This window comes from Cinclus cinclus, chromosome 1 (genome assembly GCF_963662255.1).
Source record: "Cinclus cinclus chromosome 1, bCinCin1.1, whole genome shotgun sequence".
Classification (NCBI taxonomy): Eukaryota; Metazoa; Chordata; class Aves; order Passeriformes; family Cinclidae; genus Cinclus; species Cinclus cinclus.
The window spans coordinates 16,344,617-16,366,105 of NC_085046.1; the positions used below are offsets into that span (position 1 = coordinate 16,344,617).

Here is a 21,489-nt window from a genome sequence, read left to right on the forward strand (position 1 = left end):
TGTGAGCTCGAGATCAGGAAGAAGTTTTACAAGGAAAGTTGCCAGCAACTGGTGAAAGTTCAGAAATTTCACAGTAGGATCCTAAAACATCAGTGTAAAAACAGTGCCAGAACAGCATAAGCAAGAAAAGAGTAGCTCTTCCATGGGACTCACCACTATACAGTCTGTGTCTTAACTAAATCAGATTTACATGGTATTTCTGTACAGACACTGTTTTTAACACCATTTGCTTTGTGCAGATTAAAGGTCAGAAGATACATATGATTAGTAATAAAAGACTTTTTAAAAAGCATGACCACTGAATTTAAAGATCTTTGGATAATCTCTTATCACTCACAGCAGAAAAAAAACACAAATACTGTTCTCTAGTCAGTCTTGCAGCATATTTCACAAAATTGCACAAACACAGAACCATTTATGTTGGAAATATTACTGTTAGTATTTTAGATTGCTAAACTGAAATATGCGCTATGCTCAGTTTAACCATGCCATTTAAATTACGCTCTGAATTAAATAAGTACATTTTTTGCACAGATTCAGATAAGAAATAATAGTAATAATAACAATAATAATAATAATAATAATAATAATTTATATTATTATTTTGAAAGAGAAAATTCTGTTTTCCTTTGGGAAATTTGACATAAAAGTTACGCTTGATCAACTATAAAAGAATAAGTAACTGCATCACATAGTAATATATTCCCTTAAATTCTAGTTCTCATTAAGAGAATTCAGCTTATAAAATACTGTCTAAACAGGACAGAGACAATACCAGCAGATCATCCTGTTCTTGTGTCACTTGACTGTTCTATGCACATGCAAACTGGGCCACTTTCTTTATGTTTGTATTGTGCAGAAAACAAATAAAGTTCATGTAGCTTGCTTTATGCAGCATTCATGTAAAAAATAAAGGATTTGGGGGAAAAAAAGAATATGAAAACAAAAGTGAGTTCTCTTAAATGGGGAGGGGGGGGTGGGAATCACAATATCTCATTGACTGGAAGCTTGATATTTTCCTAAATTATTTAGACTTTAAAAGGACTAATATCACAAATGTTAATAAGATTTCAATTCATATAACCTAATGGGTTTTGGACTTCTTTTACCACATACCATTTTTCTGTGTTTTATAAATAAATGCTATTTAAAGTCTGGATTATGTTGCTGGTTTGGTGCTCAGCACTGACATCCGATAAGCTCATCTGAATTCAAGAATCTTTCTGGATTAAGCAAATGTCAAGTCTGTAATATATAGAGCATATAAATCCAAAAGCTTTAAAAGCTTAAATTTAAGCCAAATGCATACTTTTATACTGAGATGTCAGAAAAGGGAAAGCACTACACCTCCCATATCCTGTAAAAGTTGAAAAAACTTCTATATCATAATTATTTAGAAATATGTTTTTACTATTATTTAATTATTTACTATTTTACTATTATCTTCAAAACACTGAGTCAATAGAAAATTCTACAGAACTAGAACTGAAGACTGCTGTATATATTACTATGAATGCGTGAAAGGAAATATGGCAGATTTTAACAAGTTTTTCCACATAGATGATAATGCCAAAATGTCTTTTAAATTTAATGTTCCATTAAAAAAAAAGTCAAAGCATCATGCTTTTCCTTCAAGTGGGAGCAGTCACACCAGCAGTACTTCAATACTAACCTACAGCATTTCACATCTGATACACGAGTGTACTGTATGGAGTTTTTTCAATGGTAAAACTGAGTCCAGACATTTTCACATATTTTAAATCAAAGCCATCAAGTGTTAAGTGATTTGTTCAGAACTGATATCCCTTAGATACTAGTGGAAGAAAGAAAGTATCCATTCAAGAAGGCATAAGACATGAAATTTGCAAAACACAGTCTGCTAGGACTGTCCCTTATTTCAGCCAGAAACATCCAAGTCCTGTAGGAACCTGACTAGCTGTTTTTAGCATGCTCGCTTAAAGTAAACATTAGCTGATCATGCAAATGTAAGAAAATGCCAAACACTAATTTCACCTAACCTTAACTTTCTAAAAGCTGGGGTCTAAGACTATATTTTGAGTCACAAAAAAAGGGGAGGCACTTTTAAAGATTGTTTCATCCTATGTGTGAATCACGATGCCTCTCTCTTTCCATCGGCAGTACTGTGGACCCCAAATATTGAGTTTTCTAATTTTTTTGCCAGCTGAAGTTATAAGGGTTGAATCTTTCTCTGAGTGCTAGTCATTCTGAAGCAGTGAAGTATCAAAATTGACCAAACTCTTCAGCTATTTTTACCTTGCCTTTTCAGTGACTCCCATTTGTTGATGAACATCAATAAATTCCATGAGCTGCCTTTGTAGCACGTTCTCTTTTCCTTCAATTTGCTTAATAAAATCATGCTGCAAAAGAGTAGATACTGTTGGACGCTTCTCATAATCTTTAGTCAAGCACCTGTGCTGGCAGAAAAAAACATGATCATTGAGGGTTTGCAGCTAAATTTTGACATGCTTGTCTGGAGTTCATTCATGCCTTCATAATAAATACATCCATCTTAACCAAAACGGCTCTACATTGAAAACTGATACGACTTCACAGAATTGATGAGTCCAAAAAGTTAAACAATTGCATTTTAAAACTAAATATTCATTAACTTAAAAAAATCTCAAGGGTGTTGAAATGCTATTTCACGTTTTAAATACAGAGCCTCACTTGCAGGTCAAACCAGATTTACAAACTAGCCTTTTAAGGAAGAGTATTAGTTGCAACAAATTTCTGCCAAAGTTATTTTACACACGACATTTACACATGTTCCGTATTCAACCAGAGTGGTCTCAATTGTTACTCACTTGTTAATGAAGTCATTGAATTCAGGTGACCACAATTCAGGCTGCTGTAGGGTTGGAGGAGGATTCCTGCAAAGGTCAGTGTCGTGATAAGTTAATAAGCTACTCACTTGACAAAAACAATGTGTGAAGGCAGGCTGAGTAATGAGCTTTAGAAGGCCACTGGAAAAAAGATATTGATTCCCACTGCTCAAAGAAGCATGGGTAGATGATGCAATGCCTTATTGGTTCTCCTGTTTTACATAAATAATCAGGAGAAATAGCATCAAGATGATCTACCACGTGTAGCTAAGAATCACTGTGATTTTTTCAATCAAATCAATAAAAGGAAATTAAACTAACAACCCATTAATCATTATTCACTTGTAATGGCAAGTTCCTTTGTTCAAGCCTGAAACAATATACTTTGTTAGGAGAAATTTAAAAAATAAATTCTATTTCAAGTTTTCTCAGAAAATCAGCTTGCAGAACAAAACATCTAAAGGAATTGGTTCTTTATTAATTATTCCTCATTCATCAGAAGATAATCATAAGTGAAGGTTTAAATACAGATCTATTGTAAATGGATATACTGCTTTATTTTCTATTGTTAGAGCTGTTTACTCTAGGTGTTAATTTAGTTGAAATGGTATTGTCGGTCTTCTTCCATTCAGAGATGCCATTTTCACTGAGTTTGGCTGTGAAGACAAAACGAATCACCAGCCAATAGACAAGGTGACTTTCAATCTATCATAACTCCTTTTTTTTATAGTGCTGCTTAAAGTTTACTCTGTCGCTCTCAGATTTTGCTTAATGGAAGTATATTTCATTATATTTGCTCTAGGACAGAAGGGTTTCCAGTACTTGTAAGAGTATAGGCCAGAAGCTTTTTCGAAGTCCTAGCTGTAGTGACTGACCACAATAGTTTGCAATTGCTTTTTCCATAACATGCAAAGGTAGGAGGAGCATTCATACTCTGCTTCAGTGCCAAATCAGACAAGATTCCTTAAACCTAAAGGTAAATTAAACTAATTTGGGTGTCTTGGCTGAAAAGACTCTAAGCACTTACACATGCTACGTGGGCTCAGCTGTTTTGGTACTCCTTCAGTTCTTAGGATGAAATCCACAAACTACTACTGTATGATCATTACCTACAGACTTGGAGATTGATGTCCTTTGAAATGCCGTAAGTGGCACTTTAGGTACTTATATTTTCAGCTTCAAAGCAAAAAAACGCAAAAGAAGTCGCTATTTGCACTGCCCAAGACAGCAACACTGGAACTGCCAGAAGCAGCACAAGCTAATGAAAAGCTGAAGCCCAAACGTATGTGAATGGGGGAACAACCTTGCTTCAAAGAACAGAACAGAAGATAACTCCTGAAGACAAATATGGCACCTGTTCACTACAGTGGCATATTCATACTCTGTACTTCCATGATATGTCATTTTTTTGTAACAGAACACACGAGACTGAAGTAAGTCCTGTGCTCATATGGCAGCTGCTCACTCAGGAGAAGGCCCTACGACTTTTTCTCAAAAGTCAGCTCTGAACTTCTCAATGTGCACGCATGGTTAAAGCAGAGCCTTCAGAAAATGCAGCTGGGCAAAGTATTTTTAACCTACCTCCTAGTATAAATATATACCTCCTAGTATAAGATATATAAATATATAGAAAAATAAATTATATAAAGAAAGTCCACCAACTTACACAGTCTAAGTTTGAAAAAAGCAACAGCTAAGGAAAATGTTCAGTCTGACTCATCAATAAACAACACATAAAGATATTACCTTGGTATTTTGAAGAGTGCCCTCATGGGGTGCAAATCAGCAAGGGGTGGATCTCCATCTCCCAACTCTATTGCAGTAATACCCAGTGACCATGCATCACATCTGGCATCATAGGAGCTATCTAGCTGCTGCTCACAGGCAATCACCTGTTGGAGTAAACATCTGGGAGTAAACGTCTGGGATGGTTAAATGTCCACATTTAAGAGCACACCCACAGCTGGAGGAATCTCTTACAGAATATTCAGTGAAATAAACAGACATGCACACATCAAACTGCTGAAAAACCCCCAATGTTTAAACTAGAGAAAGCAAGTGTCCATGAACACTACATTCTCTGGCCAGACGTTCCCTGACGTTCCATGGCTTTTTCAACTGAATGTGATAAACTGCATCACACAACAGAGGAAGTAGAAGGAAACTCAGCAATTCTACAACTCTTTAGAGCATGGAGTACTGCTAAGTAATTTTTGTAACAATACTGCTCTCTGTATGAAGTGAAACAATCAGGAAAGCAGAAGCTGAATTTGCTATCTTTTACTGGGTCCTTATTCAACCAAATCAGCCAATTTCCAGATCAAGTGGATCTGGACAAAGTTCATTAGCTCACAGCGAAGTGTCTACCTTCACATATATTCCAGCTCTCCCATAATGCTGGATGAATCTGGAATTTTTCATCCCATTAGTTGCAGATCTAAACCAACATTTATGCCATTAGTTATATGGCTAGACCTATGTGTATAAACCGAGAGTGTTGATAAAAATAAATATGTATAAACAGAGTGGTTTCATGTGCTATAAAAAGAGGTACTTTCATGTGTTTGTGTGCACATAAATACTCAAAGTAGAGAAATTTATTTATAAGGAAATATTTTTCCTGTCTCAACTTAAAATGTATCTTTATATGCTTCAATTTCAGTCTGGAAAAACCTCCACAGAATCATAGTGCATCTTCTTAATTCATAATAACATTTTCCATTTCTTTTTGCAGCAAGTATGGATATACAGTATTAAAAACTTTCCAAGTGTAGAAGTCAAAAAATAGAAGCTGTAATGTGCCACAGTAGCAACCTGGGCTCCTTCCATTCTTGGGGAGGTATCTATAGTTTCAGAGCTTGAAAGGCTGGAAAGCATCAATAGTAGTGCTCTGTATTCTTCAACATTTTAGTAAGCATTTCAGCATCTTGCTCCCTGTCTCTGATCTTGTAATTTCAAAAATAAACCTCGTTTTAACTTAATTCCTGCAAACATGCAAGACAGAAAGGTTTAAAATACTTTTTTAAAGGACATTTTTGTTTCATTTGGTGAAAGGACCAGAAACAAAGACAAACAGCAGAAATGCAGAATACAGCAGCTGGGGTACCAGTGACAAAATGTTTTGAAACCTGACCTCTGGTGCCATCCAGAATGGGGTGCCCACGGAGGTATTCCGCCGGAGACGAGTGCTGGTCAGCTGAGCAGACACACCTGGAAGAACGAAGGGAAGCTATCACCAGAGCAGTGGCTCTTTCCATCCAAGACACCCCTTCTGAAGGGTGGCATCCTCATCTTGTCATGCTACAACTTCCTGCATGGCTGAATCTCAAATCCATCTTTCCAGCTCTCTGGAAAGAGAGGCCCGGTACTGAAAGGTTCGCCACATCCTTTTTTCCTGTAGCTTCAGCAGGACCAGGACTTAGTCCTAAATGTGCATTTGATTAGTAAAATACCTTAGGGAGGGCGGAAAAGTACTGTACCTACCACAGCTTCTAACGCTCAGTACTGACACTAACTCTCTATTTAATTTTATTTTTTATATCTATATATACGCATATATATGTATGCATATATATATATTTTTCATGTTAACACTATAAAAGATACCTATTCTACTTTCTTAACTGCTCTGCCATAAAAAAGAAACAGCAAAACAGTGAAACCCCAAAAACTCTTACAAAAGCAGAAGTCTCTCCATGCTCAAAGTACATTCTCAAAGCAACAATCCTGTAAATCAGCTTTGCAGCATGAGCTGTAGTTTACGGAATTAACTATTTCAGGCCAAGGGTGGGAAAGTTCAAAGATTCCTTGCAGCTTTGAGTCAAAAGACACTGAAATACTAGAAATTCAAGTGGGCTACAGCACAATCCTGAGAAGCCTGCCACCAATTTCCTTCCTTAAAAAAACAAGAGTGTACCAGTTGGAAATAGCTCTAGTGCATGCAAAGGGGACAGTACAACACATGGAATAAAACCAGCCCCTCAGCCAGCATGCCCTAAACTATTATGGATTTATGAGTCACAAACAACAGTGAAGTCCACACATGGAGAAAAACAGCCCTTGAGCTACCAAGTCCTAAACTATTATGGATTTGAGTAACAGCCAACACTGAGGTCCACCAGAGGCATATTCTGAAGAGCTGATGCCACGGATGGCCAGAAAGGTCCTGTGCTCTACATTTATGCTCCAGCCCCAGTCTGACTGACACTGGAGCTCACTTATTTTGCCTTCATACATATATCTGCTTTTTCTGTAAAATGTAAAAAGACTCCATTTCACTCTGTGAGTTCCATTTCATTGCTCTGAAACACATGAAGCTCTGGTGAGCACCACCATCCAGTTTCAACTCTGTATTGTCTGGTTTGAAAATGTTTGACCTTCTTTTCCTGAAAAGCCTGCAGACAGTTCATAACAAGAGTAATTCACATTAATGGGAATATTAACTAAACCTCTGTCTGGGTAGGGTTTGATTGTTTTGGGTTTTTTTCAATGTAGGAAAGAAATCATAGAGAGTTTGATCTGTTTTTTCACTCTAAAGCTACGTATTCAGCTCTGATTCACTAAATATCTTCATTTGGCTCTCACAGAAATGTATGCAACATCTGAAAATAAAGGCTGCAGGGAATACCCCACCTGTTCCTTTGAGATAAACACAACCACCTTGGCTGCCTCCCTCTAGTCTAAACCAGCCTTGAGAAAGCTCAAGCTTTTTCTCTCTTTATGTCTGCAGAAATTCCAATACACAGTGTTATGCATCATGGAAAGCAGGACAATGTGAGTCTTAGCACAAAGTCCATCAACCCTACTCTGACTCAGCCAAGCAAGGGCTTTGTTTTTGTCATCTCAAGGAGTTGTCTGAGGTCCAGCTTCCGGCTAACAAGGTCTGTGGCTGTTCTGGGTCTCAGAAGATCATGTCACACATCACCTCAGCTCTGAAACCACTGCAGGGATGCCAACAGACATTATTATATGAGATCCTTGATTTTGGAGGGAGCTGAGGCTACTCTCACTTTCTCCATGCTGTGGGAGTCCCCTGTACAAAGCTCTTTTCTTGCAGTCTTGGAAAGGGAAATGAGATTCAGATCTGCAGGCAAAGAAAGATACTGACTATATTTTTTATGATTCCTGTGTTAGATTTTATAAATAATCATAACTTTCTGTAGAGATAAGGAACAAAATATAAAAGGTACATTAATGTGTTCAATCTTCTCTGTCTATGCACTGTTGGGTTTTTTCCCTCTTCAAACTGTAATTATTAAATGAACTGAATATTTTTTTCCTCCTCACCCTTTATTATTTCAGTAAATAACTGATTTAATTTGAATTGTTCACTACTTTCTTTAGGCTCTTGGTGGTTTTGTGTGCTTTTTGTTTGGTTGGTTTTTTTTAATTATTTTGCTCTCAGCATTGAAGCAGAATTTTAGATCATGGAGCGTAGGTCTTATGACAAATGATATTTCCTTGGGCCTTTTCTGTGTATAGAGGAAAGATGATGTAATTCCACACTTAGTAACATTTCTTCCAGCATTTCAGTAACCAGTCAAGCATATAGCTGGCCACTTCTTTTAACCTACATATTTTCAAACAAAACCATCTTGCTCCTCCCCTTCCCATTTACTACTGCTTTGTTGCAAAATGAACCAAATATGATCCTAAGAAAATCTAAAATATGTCATAAAATGGTGTTTCATTACATATTATCTTTTTTAAATGAAAGTTAAGAGATTTATAAATATATGCATTAATAGTACCAAAGCACACCAGAAAGAAAATATTGTGCATATAGCTGCATTTTTTCTTCTTTTTTCAGGCACCATTTTACTAATAAAAACTGAAAATCAGAACACTTACACTATGAGTATTATTCAAGGTTTTCATTGTGAAAACAGACATATTGAAATAACCTTGCAAGTAAAGCCATCTACTTCTGACCTTAGCACTCAGTAAAAGAAAAACAGGGCAGAAATTAGTTCCCTATTATTAGGAGAGACTTGTCTCACAGTTCCCAATCTCAGCAGACACATTCTGATCTAAACTGGAAGGCTGTACAACATCCCTTTATGATGATGTCCTGTGACAGAAGTATGCCCATTTTAGTGGCTGATGCTAACAGGGGGATGGTGAGCCCTAGTAAATTGTACTGCTCTCTCATTTGACACACAGCAGGGAGACTGGATTCATACATAACAACCTTGACCTTACCCCCAAGGGCTTACACTCCTTTAGCTATATCTTCCTTTATTTGTGCCTTCAGTGTACACTTCACTACCAAAGCATCCTCACTGTGACCTTCTGGAGATTAAGAACTTGTAACTCCATCATTCCTCATGTTAGTGTCTGGACCAAAAACGGCTCACACTGTTAACCCTGCAGATCTAAACAGGCCAAAATGCTTTGAATTATTTCCCAATCTTTTTTTAATCTCCTAGGGAAACAAACATAAAACAGCAGTAAGTGTTTCACACTGCATTCCCCTTAAGCTCTCTGGCAGGTATGTTTTGCCATTCTTGTTTCATGTTGTATGATGCAAAAAGTGGCCTCTCCTTCCTCATTTCTTTGCCGAAAGGTGTGAAGTCAGTCTTTTACAAGTCACTCAATTCCATATCTTTTAGTTGATCTGGAGGCAACAGGTCCTAATGGTCCCAGGTTTTCCTTTAGCACCTTAAGTTTCACTCTGAGAAAAAGTTATTATTCCTGTCAGGATGCAGACCGGGAAGTAGCTACTTCCCTCACAACAGTAGTGGAGTTATAACTCAATTCCTCTGTAATTGCTGATACTCCTGACTCTGATCTCTTTGTTTGCTTATTTCAGGTTTTATTGATGTAATGATACATACCAAGACAGAATATTTCAGACAAGTCAGCTAAAATGCATACAAAATGGTAAGAAAAATCACAGTCATGCAATTCCTTCATACTACAAAATGACAAAAGACAACAGGGAAAGAACAATATTAAACCAAGGTAATTCTGGTGGTCCAAATGGCAAACATCACAACACACCAGGTATGTAACTACATGCAACCACATATAGTGGCATCCCCACTAAGACTGTAAAAGGATATCAAAGAGCTTCTCCCAGTTTTAAACCTGGGTTTAATTGTTTATCAAGAATAGAAAGCATAAAGACATTTATGAGAAAATGTTATTAACAGACCATAAGGACACAAGCAGTTGGTTTGATGACTCTACAAGACATGTTCAGAACCTTTTTGAAACAATACCAATAGTCAAAATTCCTTATGGATTATAAACTGACCCCAAAAGTAAACTTTTAAATGAAAAGAGCCCAGAGGATATATAGTTTTTCTTGTGTGAGCTGCTGTGAGAAAAGCATGCTTGAGAACTGCTCAGTGATAAGGGCTCAAAGTAACTCTAGAACTAAAAATCAGATCCTGACCTATAAGATGGAAATAAAGAAATAGGAAACAAAGTTGAAATGATGAGTCAAAAATATTAAGAGTTTTCAGCAAGATTTCATGTTGAAAGGTGTTATGAGGAAACATGACTTGCCTTTCCTAAATCCATGCTACCTCCTTCAAATCACCTTCTTGTCTGTCATATGTTAAGAAATTATTTCCAGGATTATTGGCTCCATCACCTTCTGTGATGGAGATTCTATGTGGGTCTGACCAGACTGTAGTTCTCTGAAACTTCCTTCCTGCCTTTCTTGAAGATTGGAATGAAAATAATTTTCTTCATTGCTTCAGGAATCTCCTTCAATCTCTAAGACATTTCAAAGATTATTGGTAGTGACCTTGCAATGACATCAGCCAGTTCCCTCAGCACTCTTGTGTCTATCCCAACAGGCCCCACGGACTTGTGTGCATCCAATTCTTTTAAATGCTCCCTAACCTTTACTGAAGGTACATTTGCCTTGCTCCAGACTTCCACACTGGTCTCAGGGATCTGGGATTACAAGTTAAGACAAATTGGCAAAGACGAGATTCAGTGCCTCCACCTCTTCCATGTCCTTTGTCCACGTTCTCCATCTTTCTGTATTACTCTGATGTACATAGTGTTTTATTGGTGAAAACTATTATCTCCCAAACCCTCAGGAAAATAGACATATCCAAAAGATAACCAAAAGGCCCAGAAAGATCAAAAGCTTAGTATCCAAAAAGACCATATATATATAAACTGCTTGGGAGATGAAAAATCCATGATACAAAACCAAGATACATTGAGTAAACGGGGATAAAAAGGTTAATCTGTACTACCAAATACAGATTGTATTAAATATAAATATAAATAAATATAGATATAAATATAAATATAGATATATATAGATATAGATATAGATATAGATATAAATATAAATATAAATATAAATATAAATATATGTTAAAGAAATGAAAGTTCAATGGCTTTCATGGTAAACTCACCATGAGACTTCAAGACAAATAAAAGATATTTTTAAGTGTACAAGGAAAAAATTATAACCCTAAATCTGATACACAATCATTAGAAGGTAGATAATAAAATGACAAATAATAAAATGACAAACAGTCCCCTAAAAAAAAGGCAGAACATTCACTACATTTGTGAGATAATTTTTTTTTTAATATAAGCATTTAATACAACTTCTTTCTTATATAAATCCATGATCTTTCATTTCACAGACTGGGCCTCCAGTAGAGCAGGTGACCAGAGACTCCGTACACATGCTCCTGGAGTTCAGTACAGCATCAAAGATTCTAATCAAATCTCATGCTTCGGGGCTTCAGCTGGTTTCCTAAAAGGGATTCACAGGAACATTTGTTGTCCTGTTGCACAGTTGTCCAGATGTACTTGGATAGGAGAACTACTCCTCTCTATAGCCTCAGGGATTTGTACAGCTACACACAATCTGGTGTGGTATACTGGTGAGGAAATTTCTCCATCTCAGATGCTGCCTTCCTTGTAACTCAGATTTCAATCTGACTGCTGCTTTGATACCCAAAAAGGGTGTTTTTTTCCCCCTGTATGACTGGCAAAACTCTGGAGATTTTTCTCAATGTTCTATAGCATGGTTTTCCTGTTATTATAGTCTGCTACCAACACCTATGGTGATGGAACAGAATATTTAAAATACCTCAGAACTGGAATACTCCAGTATAAATAAGTCACTGGGTTCAACTTTCAGGTAAAAAATTAAGGGGGTTTAGTATACACAGATGAGACCAGAGAGTTTCTAATAACCTCAAGAGATGACAGTTTTGTGACCCATGACAAAACCAAGTCGAAGTCTTTTCTGGCCAGGAAGGGCTATTTTCTCACTTCATGTGTTACTGGCATCTGACACCAGCTTACAGCATCAAGCTTCTTTAATGCTTAAGTCACCAGTGACATCCTTATGTGAATTAATAGAAGAAAATATTTGAAAGACCAAGTGAACAGCTTATCCTGGATATAGCATTTGACCACATGATTTCTGTTTTTTGTTACTGGACAGCACAAAGGTTTTCATTCAAACATGGCCCCCCCAAAAAAAAATTTTCAGGACTAAGCCTTCAACAAAGAATTAAACATTCAACAATGAAAAAGCTCCACAGCTCAAGCCAATGCAATCCATCTTATCCCTGCTAACCCTGGGTTGAAAAATCTGGAATTATTACTTCGATTGGGTTCAAAGCAGTTTGACAAGCTGCTCATGAAGAAAGCTTTCTTCAAAGCCTTTTACTTTTATTGGCTTCTGCCATGTCTCCTGGTGGATGCATTTTAGCAGCAACATGTGAATGTCATGCTATATGGTATGCAGAAATGACAACACAATCACAGCCTGGTTTTGATCTGAACCAGTGAAGCACACAGCTTTATTATGGATGCATGCTAGAATGGCTAAGACAAATACAAGTCTTGCTATGACTCATTGCTTAAAGTAAGCTAAGGGCAGAAAGAAAATTGTTTTATGTTTTAATACTTTCAAATTAAATTATTTTAATTAATTGTTTCATTTTTGCAGAATGATTCAGACAGCGTTTATAGCTAATTCAGGGCAAGCACAAAAGGACACACTAGGATATTCTGACTACTCCAGAATAAGTAATCTACAAAAGTTTGGAACACTGCTCAAGGTCATGCTGAGCTCCTCTTCAATGTCAGCAGGACATGCAAAGCTGGGAATGATGATACATATTAAAAGGGACAGAGACTGAAATGCCCCAACATTCAAACCTGGATCATTCACAACTGACTTCTCAACCTATTCTCTGAGCACAAGGTGGCTCTAGACTCCCTCCGTTGCAACCCAACCTGTGCCACATGCAATGTGAGAACAGTCCTTGGGAGCCTTCTCAGCCTCTGCAATGCCACATGGCCCAGAGACTTGCCAGGTTCAGCTGTGATCAGCCTAGAAACTGCATCTAACAAGGCTATTTGTGGTCATTTACATTATGTTAGGAATGGCCAAAGCACTGTGTCACAGCGAGACAACACGAGAGCTGGTGAAGTGTCACAGCGAAAGGATGACACCCAGTGCCATAGTTCCCTGCCCAACCTCTGACCAGAGATTTCAGATGGCTTTCCCCCCACAAGACGAGCAGAAAGCTCCCTCATGCATCAGAAAATCAAGAGAGGTGAACAGTTAAAGAGATGGAATTAACAAGATGCAGTTGTACCACGGACTCTTTATTCCAAGGAGACTGTCCCCATTGTTTTGGGCATGCTGTACAGTGTAACTGATTTTACTTCTCTTGCTTTGTCATTACAGCAGATGCTGGCTCAGATACACTCAAAAACTCAACCTGTTTAGCACATTCACAGAATTTTAAACATTTTGGCCTGTATTTCTATATCAAAATAGGCATAAATATCAGGGAACAATACTTAACAGAAACATCTGTGCATTTTAACTTGTGGTGATCCATTGTTATTGATCAGTAATAGTGGTAAAGTACTACTAACAATCTATAATTTGTAAGGAAGAGTGGTATACCACTACTGAGATGCAATAAAGTATGTTGGCAGAATTACTCTTTCTAGGGAAAAAAACCCAATAAATTTATTTTAATAACTCAATTGAATTATGAAATTAATACTTGCATTTAGTATTGCCAAAATGAAATTATGTATACATTTTAAAGTAAACATAGAATGAATTTTAAAGTACTCTACCAAAACAGAGTCTTACCATTGACTAGTTTCACCAAATTTAAATTTTGAATAATAATAATAAGGCCATCTAGGAATGACAATATTAAGATTTCTTTCCTTCTTAACTTTGAAAGATTTCAAATAGCTTTAAAGGAAGAATGATCATGCTCTCTATAGCAAAATAATAACCCAATTACATTCCAAACACAAAAGTTGACCTCTGTCTATCTGCAGTTTCCAAACTACATAGAAGCAATCATTCAAGTATTAAACAAATCAATATCAGTATGTCTAAGCAGAGCAATATACATTCCCTTACCCAATCCATTTTTTCCCCCAAGGAGTTGTATTCAGGTTAAATCTCTAGCTGACCCTGGCTACTGTCTATGATAAAACTGTGCACACTACATGTAAAGTGGGATATCTGAAACTGCATCTGAAATGCCAAGACAATATTCGCACGCAACTTTTGTACCCAACACTGACACAAAAGCAGAAAAATGCAAACTAAGTGTGTTTAAACTACAAAAATTCACCCTACCTTCACTATATATCCATTAATATTACAACTCATGATTTAATTATGAAACCTATTTATCCACAGTGCTAAAGGAACACTTGAAGACATTATTCTGTTAACTGTAGCAACACATCTTGTATTTTTCCACCATCTGCCAGCAGCAGTGAGATTGCATTACCTTTTTTCCATGTTTTCCACTGGAACCTGCTTTACATATTAAAAACATAGATCTTTCCTATATATTGCTTATCCAGAGCCTCTACTGATGTAGAATTTTAGGTACTATGAGCAAAAAGCATTAGGAGAAATTGAAAACTGACAGTGCCAACCCTTTTCAATATTCCTTTCCCTACAATTACATTACTGGGCAAACTATGAGGAATCATGAGATCTCTTGTAGCTAGAAGAAGGTTTGAATTCTAAAGATTTAATGAGTACTCCCTAATTTTATTTTCCTTATGGGTATTGAATATTTCTAATATCCATCTAGATGTCTGACTTTTTTTCCCAATGACCTTTCCAGATAATAGCAGCTAAAGTCTAATTACATGTGGTATGAAAGTATGTTTGATGCATAGACAGGCACGGCCTTCAGAAAGAAACAGTGCTGCTGGAAAAATATGCATTTCTTAAGGGGAGGAGTATAATTTGGATTTTTTTCTGGACATTTCCAAGGCAACCTTTGCTCATCCTGAGATATTTCTAGTCTGGGAGAGCAAGTTTCAGTAGTCCTGAAGAAGTATGAGCTACCTGTGCTCTTTCAGCCTAAAGGTCAACCCTCAAAAAATATAACTAAAGAGAAATTTTCCATCACCATTACAGTCTCCTCTTTTTAACTAAAATAATCACTTTGCCATGTGACCATAGGTGTTTCAAAGCTTTTAGTGCAAAAATGGTTCTTTCCTCCATGGCTTCTGAGACAACAGCAACTTGTCTAGTTTGCTGATAGGGAGTTGTGTCCTCTAGGATCCCCTTTGATAAAAAAAAAAAAAAAGGGATGAAAAGCTCTGGCTTTCGGGCTCCCAGAAGGACTGAAATGGTAGAGGACTTCAGAAGTAATTTCAAATTTTTCAAAATGAAATGTCACTCAGACTTTTTCAGAGCAAAATTAAAGTAATAACAACAGCAATAATAATAATATAACTAAATTTATTTTCTCTCATTTTGAAACAGCACATTACTGAACTATACCTTAGATTGACATTAACACATGAAAGTCCCTGTGAAGCATCCTGATTTCAAGAAAATAAACTGAATTGAGGGAGACTATTAAAAGAAGCAAGTATTTGTCAGCAGAAGCAGATGTTACACCCTCAGTATCCCAAGAAATTGGTTGCACATTATAAGATGCAGATGAATATATGCATTCCTACTACAGATGAGTTCAAGTGATTTCAGGCCAGTTTTTTAACTGATGAAGAAAGATCAGACACTGACAGATGTTTAGGCAGCAAAGATTGCAGATAAATTTGTCACATGACTTTCAAAAGGTATCTGGTATTAAATTATTTTCTTTAAATTTCATTACATTAATTTCCTGCACCTTTAGAGGCTAAAATTTCATCTGAGATGTCTTTTTAACATCAATCTGCTGCATACAACCAGAGTTCTGAAACAGATGCACAAGACTTTCTCCACAGAACAGTAATAAGAAACTGTGAATATAATTAGGAACATTTATCAAAAAGGAATTTAATTCACACCTTACCTGCCTCCAGTTCTTTTTATTACAGATTACATAGCAGTCATTCTTTCAAGCGCTGCAGGGAATTTAATGTAAATGTTTATTTCTCTATCAAATCTCTATCTTATACTGAAAACATAGCAGCTACACTTGAATATAACTGCCTTCAGTCAGCCTCCTTCTCTTACAAAGAATATATGGACTATTAATGTATTTAGAAATTTAATGACTTTATAGACTGAATCTGTGATCAGTGGACATTCTCACAGTAGATCCCCTTGGCTGCTACTCATTATCTGTAGAAAATAAAAGATTTTTTATTTATCTCTACTGATCTAAATTATCATACAGGATGGATGCAAGGCCAGAGGATGTACCCCTGGTGATAGTATTGCAAAATTTTTGTGGCTTGAACAGTTTAAACTAAAACTTTATCTGACAGCTCCTTGATAAGCAACTGAGCTCCAGAAGCATTGTTGTGGGATGTTACAGAATCACAGAATGGCCTGGGTTTCAGGAACCTTAAAGACCATCCAGTTCAAACTCATCTGCCACGGGCAGGGACATTGTTCACAGGTTTCTCAGAGGCCCCTCCAACCTGGCCCTGAACACTTCCAGCGATGCGGCATCTACAACTTCTCTAAGCAAACTGCTCTAGTGCCTCACCACCCTCACTGCAAAGATTTTTTTTTTCTAATATCTAATCTAAACTTACCCTTTTTCAGTTTGAAGCCATTGCCCCTTGTCTTGTCCCTACATGCCCTAGCAAATAGTTCCTCTCCAACTTTCTTCTAGGCCTCCTTTAGGTATTTGAATTGATTTAATCATTAATCTATATTGGGATTGGGTGTTTCTTAGATACAAGAACATTACTGGGGTGATTAAGCAATATTACAGCAGAATTTTAAGGGGAAGCAAAAACTTCACTCGTCAAAGCAATCTGAGTGAAGCATGGCTGTGGAGCTGTGGTATTCTTTCAAAGTCTATCTCTTTAACAGTCAGTACCTATAGAAAGGCAAACAGTTCAGAGAATTAGCCTGGATTTTCAAAGTGCTTTCCCTACATTTTCTGTGTCACCTAAAGCAACTCAGTCTCTTAAAGTTTCAGATACCCAGCTGTTGACCTGGAATTAAAGTAATTTACTTCTCCATAAGGGTGTTGTAAGGTTATCCATTACAAGACCATGCAGTGTTCAGAAGCTATGGTCCCAGCATATATAAATACCTATGATACAATGACCACAAAGAAATGTGTATAAATTGTGTCACAAAATGAAGCTTTTGAAAAGTTTGTACCACTGTGCAAGGAAGGACTCACCAAGGCAGAACACTATACACCCTGTTCAAAGAGTACAAAAGCAAAGAAGGAATAAAAAAGCCATTTTCAAATGTGATTTAATTCACTAGAAGTTAACTGGTTTTTTTCACTTGTGACTCTTAAAATGTTCCTAAATGTACTTTAAAAAAAGGAAAAATACCCCACAAGTTAACTGACTGCACAACACACACAGTCTGAGAATAGGTCTTTTTCTAGTTTCATGTTCCATAAGGCACTTCACAATCCCATCTTTCAGACACAAGGTTTATGCTTAGAAGAAAACCACCATAAATAGTATCAGGAGAGGACAGAAAACACTTCTTCAGGAACATCTCATCAGCATCCAGCATACAGGAGGATGGTGCAGATAAAGTTATTTTGGGAAGGGCTCACTTCCTTGGTCATGAGGTCAGTGGTTGAAGGAGTCCTTGGTTCCCTGTCTCTGCTCTCCTCTCCACACAGAAAAGCTGTGTGCATGCTAGAGAGGGTGATGGGATTTTTTGTGTTGGGATTTTTTGTGTTTGTTTGGCCCCATGTAATAACTGGTTCAGCCTAAACCAAAAATTTTGCTTCCTCTGAGTATTTATTGGTGAAAAGGGCACTATCTCCACATCTATCCTACTCTGTAGCCTGTCAATTTTAGAAGCTTGTATAATAAAAGATGGCTGAGCTTCAGTCCCTGATCCAATAAATGTTTATGTACAACAGTCTGTAGCAATGCCAACATGAGAGATTTTCATCAACTCACATTCCTGGCTAAAAAATGATCTTAGAATCTGATTAATGTGGGATTAAATCCCCTTAAGTAGAAGACACAAATCCCACAAATCCCAGCTGAATACCTTAAGCAGCAGCCTGAATGGTGAATGGTACATCTTCCATGATGATTTTATGAAGTTTATACATTTATTCCATTTGAAACTACTAATCATTGGCTTCAGATTATTTTTTCTTCCTGGGGAGGTGGGGGGAAGCCAGGGAAAATATCAATCTAATCCTAAATTAAAGTGCCATTTGTATTTCCTTTGAGAGGATGGACTGCAGCTATTACAGGTCCCTATAAATGTGTGTGCATGTATATTTGTTTCTTGTGCATGTTCTAACCTGTGTTTTCCCACAAGAATTTAAGATTATTTTTCAATTACAGCCCTATCAATAGATTGCAGTAACTGGGGAATAAAGAATTCAGGTCCTCATCCCTACAGCTTTTAAGTTTTGATATCTGCATAAGTGATTTAATTTTCAGAAGCATTGATCCTCTAATTGCCTTCAGCACCTTAAATTTTTTTTCCACAACAAATTAAAAGACTGTGGGCAAAAATACCGTTTTTCACCTCACAATGAACTTCCAGACTATCAGAAAATACTAGTAAGAATATAGCAGATGATTTAGGAAATATGAAGATTTGCAGTTGAAGATTTTATCTTAGGAATATAAAAGAAATACATGACATTTCAGAAGAATTACTAACCATAACAGCTGCGGGGAATTTGTCTGTGGAGTCATGAGAGTTCCAAAAATACAATCTACTGGCCAGAAGATACTATACTAAAGAAAGTTAAAATCCCTTTATTAGTTTAAACAATTGTTATATGTCAATTGAATCAATATCATTAACAATACAGAAGGGCAAAGGAAAAATGAAGATTTTTCCATCTGCTGAATTAAGTATATTTACAGTTGTCCGCCGTGCTGTGAAATAGTGACCAGTAAATTTACTTTTAAGATAAGAAGGCAGTGTTCTACCTGAAAATAATAGCTCATAACAACAAGCACTTCAAATTTTTATACCCCTCATATGAAACAAGAGTCAATAACCTTTTAGGCAATGAATGTGGTATGGCTGATAAATAACAGGTTGCATCCACTTACCCATGTCTCTCTCCTTTTTTGGTGACACCAAAGATACGAGTATTCAAGAATGCTTTTAGACCTAACAGGCTTCAACTGATCCTTTTAATGTCAATTCTTAGAATCTGTCTTCCTAGACTTTAGAAAGTGGGGATCACCTATATAATATTTCCCTCTCTACTGCCTTCAAGTATCTCTTGTTTTAAATCAAATAAAGGAAGTATATGTGTCTGAGGTGGAGTTCTCCCATTTTTTGTAATATCAAGCAAGTTTTAAATGCTCTCGTATAAAACATGAAACTTTTTCCTATCAGCTCCTAATTTCAGTGGACCAGTGCACACCTGCTGGAGGGACTGAACACCAACCTTATTTTGAACCCTATTTACTCACTTTGCCATTTCATTTACTCTGTGTCTCAAAGTATTTGGCACTTACCACCACCATATTATAAATCCTGCTTTTCAGCCATGCTATTTAAACAACATTACAAAAATTACTAAAATTTCTATCAAGTTAAAAGAAATAGCTTTGGCTATTCAAGTGATTTTTAATGAAGAACACAAAAACTTAATAAAAAATTTACACAGTTAATACTTTCTGGTTTATTTACTCTAGTCTATATTCCATACTTCAGGTGTAAAACGTTGTATATGTAAGTAAACATGACATACCAAAATCCACAAGCTTGACTCCTCCTTCAGTGGTCAAAAGGATATTATTTCCCTTAATATCACGGTGGATAGTTTTGTTTTCATGCAAGTGCTGAAGTCCCTGGAAGGTGAGACGTAAACATAAACTTTTAACAACTGCTCTGTACTCTGTATTACATTTGTAGAAATAACAAGGTAGTGGAAAATACAAAAAATAATTTTTTAAAATCCAAAACCACAGGGATGCCATTCTTACAGCAAAATCACTTGCCACATGACAGGGGGAAAAAAATTCTTTAACTGCCCTACTTTATGACAAATAGAAATTTTAAGATGAAAAGCAGAAAAATATCTCTATAAACCTACATATAATACATTTAGAACATAAACTCAAAGAAAACTACTAAGACCTAAATTCCACTGGAGAAAGTAAAATTTCAGTTATAAGAAAATGATAAATAAAGACACTTGATCTTAATGAGCAAAACCAAATTCTTGTAGCAGGGTTTGAATCTGCTAGATATGTAGATTATTTTGCTATAAAAGAAGTTTGGATCCAGACATAGGAAGCTGAACAGTATTTTGATGACATTTCTGCTATTTCTCAAACGAAAAGCAATTTTGATGCTAAACTGTATTTACTAAGAAAATTGATCAATGGTCAGAAATCAATTTTCATTCTCTTAGTAGTGAAACAAACAGATTAACTGCTATTTACTTTGATTGCTTAAAAAGAACCATCCTAATTACACATTGCCTTGATTTCATTAAACACTGCTATGAGATAGTGAGCTACGTTGCATGATACATGATCATTTATTTAAAGAAAAAAGTATGAACTGAATATTGATTGTCCTTGAAAGCTTATCTTACCATCAGAGCTTCACGTAAAATGTAAGCAATTATAAGTTCATTCATCCTTTCACCTCTCTTCAGAAATCCTTTCACAAGATCAGTCACAGATCCACCATTGCACAGCTACAAAACACAACAGGAATATAAAAAGGAATTAAGGAGTGTTGGAATAGCCACCTGGTTTTCATTTTCAGCATTTTTTTGTATCTGCAGCCAAAGGAGATTCTACTAAACTGACAAACCAAAAATTTGTCCTTAAATCTACCATTTATACAAACAACATACACAGCAATCTTTGCCAATTATTTTTCACTACTTCCAGCATTTAATTCTTCTTGTCCAAACACAACTATAGTAGTGTATCTTTTTGTGTTCCTACATCCATGATTGCTATTCACTGAAACAGTAGTAGATTACAGTGCAATGAATTAGCTGTGAAGGCATGTTTTGTGGAGCATACTAATTGCTTCTTATATACATCATGTGGAACTCACCACCAATGCAGATTATTACAACATCAATTTTCAGGTACAAGAGCTCTGCACAGTAAAAAAAATGGATTTAAGACATCAGAAGACAGACAATAGAGAAATTCCTCCAACATGAAATCTACCAATGTAAAGCTGCCCTTTTTGCCAAGCAGCACTGAATTCCTAGCATATGGATATGTGATACACAAGGCATGGGCATCGTGG

General features: G+C 36.4%; 1 protein-coding gene across 2 annotated transcripts in view; it reads right to left on the reverse strand.

Moving 5' to 3' along the window:
• The window catches only part of MYO3A (myosin IIIA), a 103,972-nt gene that overhangs the window by 60,540 nt on the left and 21,943 nt on the right, over nucleotides 1-21,489 (reverse strand). For both annotated transcript variants that reach the window (XM_062494239.1, XM_062494231.1), the window contains exons 3-8: nucleotides 20,813-20,917; nucleotides 19,961-20,060; nucleotides 5,977-6,053; nucleotides 4,590-4,735; nucleotides 2,826-2,891; nucleotides 2,275-2,430 (exon numbers count right to left, since the gene is read on the reverse strand). In XM_062494239.1, coding sequence (XP_062350223.1) covers nucleotides 2,275-2,430; nucleotides 2,826-2,891; nucleotides 4,590-4,735; nucleotides 5,977-6,053; nucleotides 19,961-20,060; nucleotides 20,813-20,917 — 650 coding nt within the window. The remainder of the gene's footprint in view (nucleotides 1-2,274; nucleotides 2,431-2,825; nucleotides 2,892-4,589; nucleotides 4,736-5,976; nucleotides 6,054-19,960; nucleotides 20,061-20,812; nucleotides 20,918-21,489) is intronic.